Source organism: Atractosteus spatula, chromosome 27 (genome assembly GCF_055471065.1).
Source record: "Atractosteus spatula isolate fAtrSpa1 chromosome 27, fAtrSpa1.hap1, whole genome shotgun sequence".
NCBI classification, from domain to species: Eukaryota; Metazoa; Chordata; class Actinopteri; order Semionotiformes; family Lepisosteidae; genus Atractosteus; species Atractosteus spatula.
The window spans coordinates 8919174-8929978 of record NC_142732.1 but is presented as its reverse complement, the minus strand read 5'-3'; the positions used below and the strand labels follow the sequence as shown (position 1 = coordinate 8929978).

The 10805-nt window shown below is 50.9% G+C and overlaps 1 protein-coding gene across 2 annotated transcripts; it reads right to left on the bottom strand.

Annotated features, from left to right (window-relative positions):
• Window positions 1–1612: 1612 nt before the first annotated feature.
• scarf1 (scavenger receptor class F, member 1) lies at window positions 1613–10470 on the bottom strand. 2 transcript variants are annotated; one of them, XM_088906553.1, is made up of 11 exons: window positions 10228–10470; window positions 9275–9336; window positions 8873–8974; window positions 7532–8063; window positions 6156–6374; window positions 5330–5458; window positions 4768–4871; window positions 4399–4546; window positions 4008–4132; window positions 3391–3528; window positions 1613–2958 (listed from the first exon to the last, which is right to left on the bottom strand). In XM_088906553.1, the coding sequence occupies exons 1-11, from the start codon at window positions 10329–10331 to the stop codon at window positions 1949–1951; spliced, it is 2673 nt and encodes an 890-aa protein (XP_088762679.1). In that variant the 5' UTR covers window positions 10332–10470; the 3' UTR covers window positions 1613–1948. The 2 variants fall into 2 exon arrangements, with proteins under 2 accessions (XP_088762679.1, XP_088762678.1); XM_088906552.1 differs by lacking the exon at window positions 10228–10470 and having other exon boundaries at window positions 9275–9479.
• Window positions 10471–10805: the final 335 nt, after the last annotated feature.

The following is a 10805-nucleotide window of genomic DNA, read 5'->3' as shown; positions in this document are numbered from 1 at the left end:
ATTGAAAAGTTTGAAAAGTTTAAACAATTTTTTCAATCGTTAACAACTGCAGGTCTATTCCTAGGTTTAAATGTATTTAAAAAAGGTGTTTTTAACAATTTTGATTAAATTAAGAATGACTGAATGTATGATTCACTGATTTCAGCTGCAGTTTATACTTTTGCTGCTGGTCAAAACCTACTCATTCTGCAAAGTTATATTGCTTCCAAATTACTGTAACAAACCATTTTGCTCATTAGTCAGGTTTTAACAGCATAAAACAAAACGGCAGCTTGTACTGGAAGGGTTAACTGGCCAAATACCTTTGTGGTGACCTTCTCTTCCCTGCCAGTTCCAGCCAGAAATCTAACCTTGGTTTTTCTCTTAATTTGTCACCCATTAACTAAACTTAATAAATGTTGTAATGGAATTCCTTGGAGCAGGGACAATGGCACTTATTTTTAGTGCGTGTAGGTGGTGCAGAGAGGTTTCAATTTTGTGTTCATGTCAAGGGAAGCAGCTCTACAGGAGTTAAACGACAAAGGGACAGTTTTCAGATGAGCTCATTTTTAAACATCCCATTTATCTTTTTTTACCAGTTTATTTAGAAGACCATTTCATGAAATAGACCAGCGGTAGGCTATCTGCACATCAGTTGCTGACTCTGAAGGCAAGCATGTTGCCTAAGTGTTGTCAGCCTAAGTGCATTCCCGCACTGTATCTGCAACCAAAATGGAGAATCCCACGTCTAACAACCAATAATATGTTTCAATCAGTAAGCAGTTCCAGGCAAAGAACTGACCCCCGTCACTGCCCCCAAAGGTGAACTCTTTTCACCAAAAGTTCTCGATTGGCCTACAGTCTCATACACAAGGTGGCCTACACGTTAAAAATGTGATTTGTTTCGTTGAAAACAAAGAAAACACAACAAAACTAACACATTTTAAAGGAGTGAAGTGTAAGGAGTGTAAGAGCTTTTAGCAGAGTTTTGCGAATAAATATTCACTTCCTCTATCTTAAATCACTTAATTTCTCTACAAATCATGTCGTGCTAAGATTATATGGGCATAGTTAACTGTCAAAACATGTTACTGTCAAGAACTCATTTTCTCACTCTACAGATCATTGCATGTTCTACCCAATGGCACTCCTTATTTCCTGTTAGTTTTAAAAGGTCTTTAGAAAAATGAAAATAGCACAGTGGCATAAAAACAAAGTTTACAAATGCGACGGAACTCTGCAAAAATGCTTTTCAAGATGGAAACAAAGAAAGGATTTATTGATAAAGCAAGGTCCATTTCAAGGCAGGAAATGTTCAGGATTCTGCTAAAGTCGAGCTGAATTGCTCAATAAGATTAAAACTCCTCAGGGCTCATCTCTCAGATCCATACTCACTTAGCCCTTTCCAAAGGACTTTCTGCTGAACACTGAATCAGCCTGTGGGTGTTATTTCAGAGTTTCTCCTACTGGGTGTGGTTAAAGATTTAGTGTCCCTAAAGTCTGTAGTATGATCAGAAAGCAGGGATAAAGGAGAAAATGTAGACAATACAAAACAGAAATGTGCAGCCATTCATGGTGATCACTGCCCTGAGCACAGATGGATTAAGGGACATAATTGAAAACCTCATAACACTGGAGTTTAAAAAGGAAATTTATAACACAAATAAAAACTACAACATTATAAACACAAAAGGCTTTACAAGATCCTTGATACTGGTACCACGGTGTGTCAGTTTATCTTGGCTTTCAGATACACAGAAAAAAACATTAATCTGACTTGTGATGAAGCTGAATCAGTCTCAGTTCATGAGCGCACTCTTGCGGGTTTGACTGGTTACAGCTCAGATCAGCTTTGACCTGAGAAGGATGTAGTGAAGTTCATCTTAAGTCCAGGAGAATTTCCCAGCTACAGCATCTTGCCAGCAAGGCACTTTCTGCGTTTGTTCTTAAGCTGCTACAGCCTCAGAGTCTACGGTTGTATTATTGAGACATTCTCATATTGAGGCCCCTCATCCTCAGTGGGTTCTGCTGTGTCGCTGCCCAGACTAACGGGGTCCACTGATTGGCCAACAGTGCTATATCTGCCTTCTGATTGGTCCTCTGTGTCACCAGCTGCTCCCACCTTTGCAGAGACCTCTGGCTCTGCTGCTGTGCTCTCGGGCACGCTCTTCAGAACGGAGGAGGCTGGTCTGCCCAGGGATGTATTCTCTGTCAGAGCCTCTGCGGAGCCCAGGCCCTGCTGATCTCCGGTTGACTCCTTCCCTCTCGCCGCCCCTTGCTCCCAGATGCCAGCCCTGGCCCCGAGTTTTCTCCTCGGGGGCTTCGAGATACTTTCTCCCCTGCCTCTGGGACGGCCGGCAGCCTCATCCCTCTGTCTCTGGAGACTGCCTAGTCTCCGCAGCATGGCCTGGACAGGTCCTTCCAGGCCGGGCTCCGGCTTCGCAGGCTGGGCGGCTCTCCCCACGGTCACGTACACGGTGGTGATTCGGTCCGAGCCCGTCGCCGGAGCCTGGGTGCCTCTCTTGGCGTTGGACATCGTCCGTCGCCTCCCCCCCGGGTCCCCCCCCCTGGGAGGGGAGCTCCGCTGGCCTGGATCGTGATCGCCCCCCGCAGGGTGGCTCCCTCCATCCTCCGGTGGGTCGCTCTCCCTGGGCCTCTCCTCCTCGTCCTCCTGCTCCCCCCCATCGTCCCCAGGAGGGGTTTGCGACTGGATGGTCGAGAGCTTGAGGGCGCCCCAGGGGGATTTGGGCTTCCGGCAAGCGCCGGGAATCTCGGCGCCGGAGCCCCGGCGCTCCTCGGGAGCGAACTTGGTGCCCTCGGCGAAGGAGACCGAGGGTCTCTTGGATTTGGCGATGCTGGAGGTGCGGGGGATGGCGAAGGGCAGGGCCACGTCTTCGCTGTTGAAAGCCGAAGCGTCGGGGAAGATGTTGCACTTGGAGCTCATTTCCTGAAACCCTCCTCCAGCGGCGTCTGCTGCATCTACCAAGGAAACCGAGGAACTCGAGTCCATTAATCAGCCTGACTGGGGAATAAAGGAACAGGAAGCGAGCGATTTTGATACAGCTGGGGAGATTGTCTTGCTTTTAGTTGAAGCTGAGATAAACGCCACGTTGATGGGGCCCGTGATTAAAGATGAGGAAACGCGAAGCCGCCGCACTGGGAGGAGGCCGGAAACCTGTGTGCCGCCATTAAAATTCCCGAGAAAATCAAAAGCCATACGAACCGGTACAACATGACCTAAGGCTGGGAGTCCCGCCAACCGTGCAAAGAGGCTAAAATAAGCAACTGAAAGCACAGCAGATAAAAGCACACAAAGGAGACCCCAGGACGAGGGGATTTCGTGCAAGGCGCTCAGAGTATTCGGGCAGGGAAAGAGAAGGAGGGAAGAGCCGCTGTCTCGCGACCCGCTACCTTCTCGGGGAGGGACGCAGTAGAGCGACTCCCCCTCGTCGGTTTCGAAGGACGAGAAGGAGTTCTCCGACACCCATCCCGCCGACGGCGGCTCGATGAAACTGTGGTTAAAGGTCACCTCAGGGTCGTGGTGAGACACTGCAGAGAAACGACACGGCGGCAGCCTTTAAGGCAGGTGAGACAGCAGAGCACAGATTCCCTGTACTGGCAGTTCCATCATGCTCCGCTGAACGAAGGCGTGAAGCAGGAAACTAAATCAGGTCTTGACCAAGAGAGATGCACAGTTATCACGTAACCTTGTTTTCTTTACTTGGGGGAAAATGCACAATAATTCCCACAGCTAGAGACCTCTTTACTATAAAACAGTGCAAAGGCATCCCATGTGATGGGATGGCAGGTCCAGGCAAGATGGCAGCTCCTGCGATCCTGTCACACTGACTAAAGGCATGAACACATTCAACCATGTGTGATTTCAAGCTATTGTCTCCATTGCCACTAGAGGGCTCTTCATGCCCAGAAAACCACAGGCTGCTGGGGACAGCTGTGTTCTGCTTTGTGTGGGCTGAAAGGAGGGGTATGTGGGATCTCTTCAAGTGCAAACGGGAGCAGTGCCTGACCTGTGACACGGGGCAGGGAGGAGGAGCCCAGGGTGAGGCAGGGCACCGCGGAGCTCAGGTTGGCCAGCACGTTGATCACATGGTGCTTCATCCGCGCCGCTGGGGTTCCGTCCCCTGCGGCCAGCCTGCGTGGCGAAAGGCACAGTGTTTACACCACACAGATGCTCACGGCTCAGTATGGGCACAATACACTGGCAGAGGCTTTCTACGGCACACAAAGACAGGCCTGAGGCAGCACAAGCCCGCACATGCCCACATACTCGTCCATACCCTCCCTACACACACAGCTACACTTCCATGCCCATACCTACATCCACACCCACTCATACCCTCTCTCTCACACACACATTGGTGCACACTCGTGCACACTCGTGCACACACAGCAGGTCACCTGTCCTTGGCATCAGTCTGGCTTCCTCCTCTTCCTCCTCCTCTCCCTGCTCCTCCTCCACAGCAGCAGCAGCAGCAGGCCAGCCCCAGCAGCAGCAGGAGGAGGGGGATAAGCAGGCCGGCAATCAGGGCCCTTCGACTGCCCGGCTCTTGAAACAATAATAATCTGGGATCACTCACTACCCATCCTCCAAACCCGTTACTGCATCCTCTCACCCTGAGCACGCGCATAGCCAGCTGAGCCAGCGTGTCAGCGCTGATAATTACACCTGCAAACGCCTGGCGACCAGCTAGGGGAATGCATTAATACATGAATACAGGCGAGGCGAACATGAAAACATGAATACGGGCGAGGCGGGCGAGGACTCACCGTATTGGCATTCTCCAGTGACTGGGTGGCAGCGGCTGTCAGCACAGCTGCAGGGGGTTGAGCAGTTTGTCCCGTAGAAGGGTCCTGTGCAGGTACTGTTGCAGCTGCAGGAGTTTAGAAAGTCTTTAAAAATAATGGCCTTAAACCCACCGGTGCTACAGCAGCACTGCTGGAGTTAAGACTGCAGGGCACAGCACTGGCTACTGTTTCACTGAGGCAATTCCAGATCTCGCCAGTGAATTGTGCTAAACATGTCGAGGGTTTAAGTGTCACCTGTCTTACTCAGTGGCCTGAGTTTGGGCCTTCTTGCGTTTTCAGCTATTTGGCACCTCTGTCAGTTCTCTACCACATGAGGAGGAAAAATGCCCAGCAGCATGAAGGGGTCTTTCACCTGCACGGACAGCTAACACCACAGGTTCTCAACAAGTGGACCATCCCATCTTCAGAACATCAACCTGCAAATCGAGCAAGGCTGACCCACACAGGGCGACACAAGGAGGATCCTGAAATATTCCATTGCCTGGAGTCGGACATCCCGGGAATCGATGCGCGAGATCCTTACCTCTCACCCAGGTATCCTGGGTGACACGTACAGGCTCCTGTCACGTGGTCACAGTGTCCGTGGTAACAAGGCGCACAGTGATGTCGGCACCGGTCCCCATAGGTTCCTTCCGGGCAGCGCGAGTCACACCTGCAGAGCCCACAGCCCGACAGTCCACCATCACTCCAAGAGCAGCAGGTCAGTAAACCTGTGCACCTCAACATCAGAGCCCTGAGCAGCGGCTTTTGGTCACAGAGTGGTGCATTTTCAGTGCGACACTTCTCATTAACAGCTATTGAGCATTGACAGTGGATTAGCGTTCAAAGGGTGCTCTCTGTTTTTTCTCTCTGTTTCTCTCTGCAGAGGGAGGAGTGTCAAAGGGGCAGCTGCACAGGGGAGATGGGATGGAGGGATGCATGAAATTATTGCAAGGGGGGGGAAGGTTTGCATATGGTATGTAGAGTTTTTTTTTAATTTAGGAAATGCTGTCAGGATGAGTTATGAGTTAGGGCAGCTGAGGGCGAACTGAACTTGGCTACTGCCATCCCTCGCAAATTTTCATTGTAAACTCCTTTTAATCTGGCTTCTGCCTCACCCGACTGCGGAGCTAACACTGCAGCAGATTACGGACGAAGGGGCCCCACTCCTACTCGTCACAGAACTGTCGATCACCCAGCATGTCTCTGGGAGCTGGGAGGAAACCCAGAGAAGAGCACCCAGACAAAAGGCTCCATGAGCTTCAGAACATGCAGACTCCACACAGAAGGCACCCCAGTTAAGATCTGAACCAGGAGGCAGCAGCGCCGCATCGCCGGGCCACCAGAACGAATTCATGATTGTTCCCCACCTCGGTCCGGTCCAGCCGGGGTCGCAGTGTGGGCATTCCCCCGTCTGCGGGCGGCAGGGCTCCCCGTCCCGACAGCGAGGGCACACGCCCTGGCAGAGCTCCCCGTGGGAGCCGGGAGGGCAGGGCCGGTTGCAGCGCGTTCCGTTCCAGCCCGGCTCGCAGGCCGCGCAGAACCCGTCGACAGGCGAGCAGGGCTGGCCTTCTTTACAGTGGCCACACCTGGACACAGAGCGGAGAGGCAGCGGGGCTGGGGATCAGACCTGGACACCTCCCGAGATCCCAAAGTCCCACGACTTTCACGGGTGCATAAACAACTGCATGAGCACATGCGCACACAGGACAGTAACAGACAGAGTGATTACGGCCACTCTGGTTTGTCAAGAGTCAGGGACCTGATTGTTTGGCAGCCAAATGCAGTAAAACCTGGTTCATTTTTCTTTTACGTTCAATTTTTATTTATTTATTTTTTGGGTGGGATAAGGGAAAAATTGGAAGAAATGCAAATGCAAGAAAGTTTAATGTCAAGAATTGTAGCACACAGAGCAGACCTGCAGCCAGGGCAGACCTGCAATCAAGGACAGAATCTGTGTGCACCGCTCCAATGCAGATTTAACCCCCATACTACAACCATACCATGGCACTAGAAAAAGAGGAAGCTGCCAACTGCATGAATTAAAAATCACTTCCCTTCACCTTCCACCACACAACTACAACTTACTGCACAAATGACCTTTTCTGCAATATAACGGGCTTGGGTAACGCAGAGAAAGAACAGGCACCCAGGAAAGCTGCCAGGCCAGCTCAGCAGTGTGAGCCTGGCCAGTACCTGGATGGGAGACTCCTGGGAAAGCTAAGAAGGGCCAGTAGGGGGCGCTCACCCTGCGGTCTTGTGTGGGTCCTAATGCCCCAGTATAGTGATGGGGAAACTATACTGTAAAAAGGTGCCATCCTTTGGGTGAGAATTAAAATCCAGGTCCTGACTCTCTGTGGTCATTACAAATCCCAGGGTGTGTCTTGAAAAGAGTAGGGGTGTTACCCCAGTGTCCTGACTAAATTTCCCCCTGGCCTTAATCAGTTATGGCCTCCTAATAATCCCCATCTCTGAACTGGCTTCATCACTCTGCTCTCCTCCCCACTGAGAGCTGGTGTGTGGGGAGAGTACTGGTGCATCATCCAGGTGGGGCTGCACACTGGTGGTGGTGGAGGGGATCCCCATGACCTGTAAAGCGCTTTGAGTGGAGTGTCCAGAAAAGCGCTATATGAGTGTAAGCAATTATTTATTATTATTAAAAGCCAAAACAAAAGGCAAAAATCAAAGTACAGACCAGTGGCTCTTACCAGGCGGCCACGCGAGCTTTCAGCGGCGATGCGCCTACCTGCTCTGGCACCCGGAGCCGTAGTAGCCCGCGGCGCAGGGCTCGTTGCAGAAGGGGGCCCGGTACCCGGGGTGGCACAGGCACTCCCCGCTGGCCGGCTGGCACTCCGCGTGGCTCAGGTTGCAGTTGCAGCGGCGGTCGCAGGCCGGGCCCCACCAGCCCGGCAGGCACTGGCAGGCCCCCGTGCGCTGCAGGCAGGGCGAGACGTAGCAGTTGCACGCCAGGCTGCACTTCTGCCCCCAGAAGCCCCGCTCGCACGAGCACTTGCCCGTGGCCGGGTGGCAGCTGGCGCTGGCCCGGTGGCACTGGCACGGCTTGGAGCAGGTGGGCGACCACCAGCCGGGCTCGCAGGTGCAGTTGCCGTGGAGGGGGTCGCAGCGCCCGTGGCGGCCGCACTTGCAGGTGTGCTGGCACTGCGCCCCCCAGTGGCTGGGCAGGCAGGTGCACTGGCCTGTCACAGGGTCGCATCGCCCGTTGGGGTGGCAGGGGCACAACTCCCGGCAGTCCGGACCCCAGAACTGCTCGGGGCAACCTGACCAGGGGTAGGAGAGCACTGTCAGAGACACGGGCATTCATGCATGTACAAGAGCACACAATTGTAATCATATTTCTTTAGATTTGTCCCTTGTTTTATTATTACTATCTTATTATTAGAAGGGTCGCACTGAATGTGTTTGAGGTTTGCTTCTATTTCATGCTTTGTGCTTTCATGCAATTATTATTATGTCTGTAATGTACTGTCTACATTGTGTGGTGTCGTCTGCTGTACTGTATACGTCCCGAGAGATCAGCGCAAATAAGAATTCCAATGTACATATGGCAATAAACTCCTCTACTCTACTGCTACTCCACAGAGATCACCCACACACTCGAACTCTCCATCCGCGACCTTGGGGTCAACGAGGAGCACTAGGGTTGTGAAACAGTGAATCCTCGCACCATCACGTGGTCACATGACCCCCACACTGGTCACATGATCATTGCACAACATTACAGGCACGGCTGCTATTTCTGCATCCTCGTTATTTCAATTCGCCAAGGTAACGCCTGGAATAATTAGCAGAGTGACCTGAAAATTTCTGCTTTCAAGTCGGGGGCCTTTTTTCCCCGTTGTGTGGTGACAGAATTTCTGCCAGACACTTGCTCTCGCTCATATGATCTTGCCTCTTGTTTCGGTCAACGTTATTTACGTTGTGTTGATTGATTTTCTTTTTGTGTGCTTTCTGCGCTGGTGTGGGCCTCTTGATAAGGAAACCTTTGCAGATGAGTGTTCGTTCTCCGTTTATCCGGTACAATAAAGTCATTTAAATCACACAGAGTTAGAGCAGTGATGCTACTTACTCATCTTGCACTCGTACCCAAAGAAGCCAGGCTTGCAGCCACAGAAACCGGGGTACACGCACACCTCGTTTTGCCGACAGGTCCTCTTGCCCTCACACAGCGCTGGAAAACAGCCCCCGAAAGTGAGTGGGGAATCCTGCTCAGACAGACAAACAGAGACCAGCACACACACTCACACAGGGAGGAACATGCAAACTCCACACAGACAGCACCCCAGGTCCAGAATTGGTTTCCAGAGCCACATCACTGCGAGGCAGCAAAGCTAACCACTGCGCCACCATGCTCCCCTCCACTGTTTCATGCCACGTTTACATTGGATTACATTCCAGAGCACATTTAACAAAGGCTCAGACAACTCACAACCCCCGCCAACTCTGAATAAAGAAAGAGGGCATTACTCACGGATCGGACAGTCGCTTCCCTGCTGTTTCCACCCAGGACAGCACACCAGCAATGTGGAATCCCTGTTCAAAGGAAAAGCCCCTTCACTGTCCACCGTGTTCACAGACACACAGCAGCTAACTCTCACACTGCAGGGCTGAAGGTTTGCCTTTGGAATTTTACCTACACACATATCTGTAATATAAGCATTATCTCTGAAAATAACAGCCAATATAAATCCAAGATATCATAATCTGAATCACAATCACATTTAATGTAGTTGATGAGATAGTCATTTTTTATCTTTGCACCTTGTAAAACAGTACATAAAGTGTTTAATTATTAAAGCTTTTTTGATGGCGGAAATATTGGCCTTCTTGTGTCATTTAATAATTAAATTAAATAAATCTAAAGCCTTTGCTCAAAACGCTATACAAGAACAGTAAAACAACACAGCTAAAACAAACAAAAACAGTAAAAAGATAGGAGATAACACCAGCACAAATAAACACAAGGGATTAGAAATGGAGTAGGAGTTTCAAGGAGCAGACACCAACACCAGCTACATCAAAGCCTTTCTGAAGGCTGTTTGAGTCTGGATTTGGTCAGGGAAGATGACTCTGATATTCTTGGGGATAGAATTCCGGAAATGTGGGGAGCAGCAGAAGGCCCTGTCACCCATAGAGTGTAAGTGAGCTTGGAGGAGAAACAGGAGACAAGAACCAGACAAATGAAGATTATTTAATGTCATTCAATTAATTCTGAATCATGCACAGCCCTACAGAACTTTGGGAAGCTTTTCTGAAGCGAAAAGGCTTGCCAGAAACAGGTGAGGATGTCAGAAACTGTTTTCCACACCATACAACTGCTATTACCTTTTAGCATTAACTAAGAACAGCTGTTAACATAGCAGAAAGATGGCAGGACAAACAAGCCCGAGTGAAAATGAGAAAAATCTGGAAGAAGGTGTTCACCTCTGGTCAGGACAGACATTCCTCCCGGTCGGATCCAGTTTCTGGCCGTAGGAGAGCAGCAAGCCGTGGAAAAGTCCGAGGCAGGCAACAAGAAGGAGGACCATTCTGACTCGGGTCAGCCCTGCACCCCAAGAACCCCAGCTAGTGTCGCCCCAGTACAAGGCTTGTTGTAGAAGCAGCCACGAGCCCAACTCTCTCTCCCCTGTAGCCTCACTCTCCTGCCCCAGCCCGTCCGTAAGTCTGTCTGTCGGACACTCGGTACGCTGTTGTCTCGGGCTGTCCAACACCCTCCTTTTCCTCCGGGAGCTTCCTGGGGAAGTTAGGGTCACTTCCTCCCATTCAAGCTGGAACAGAGCTGAGCGAAGACAACCACAATGCTTCTTTCTGGGAAGAGCTGAGCTGGTTTGAGAGCTATTTAAACTTTAATAGGACTTTCCCCCCCCTCCATCCCGTCTTGTGTGTTTATGTGCGTGCAAGGGCTTCCTGTTGTGTCAGTCGTGATACAGATGTCCAGGCAGCGTGGGGAATTACCAAAGGGATCCTCGAAAAGCTGGACAGATCAGCCAACAATGGGAAAG

Coding starts and splice junctions, on each gene's coding strand:
- scarf1 (XM_088906552.1), bottom strand. CDS start 9,446: ATGTGTGTAGGTAAAATTCCAAAGGCAAACCTTCAGCCCTGCAGTGTG. Junction 5,459..6,155: donor CCCGGCTGGACCGGACCGAG/GTGGGGAACAAT, acceptor TGGGCTCTGCAG/GTGTGACTCGCGCTGCCCGG. Junction 3,529..4,007: donor CTCCCTGCCCCGTGTCACAG/GTCAGGCACTGC, acceptor GTTTCTCTGCAG/TGTCTCACCACGACCCTGAG.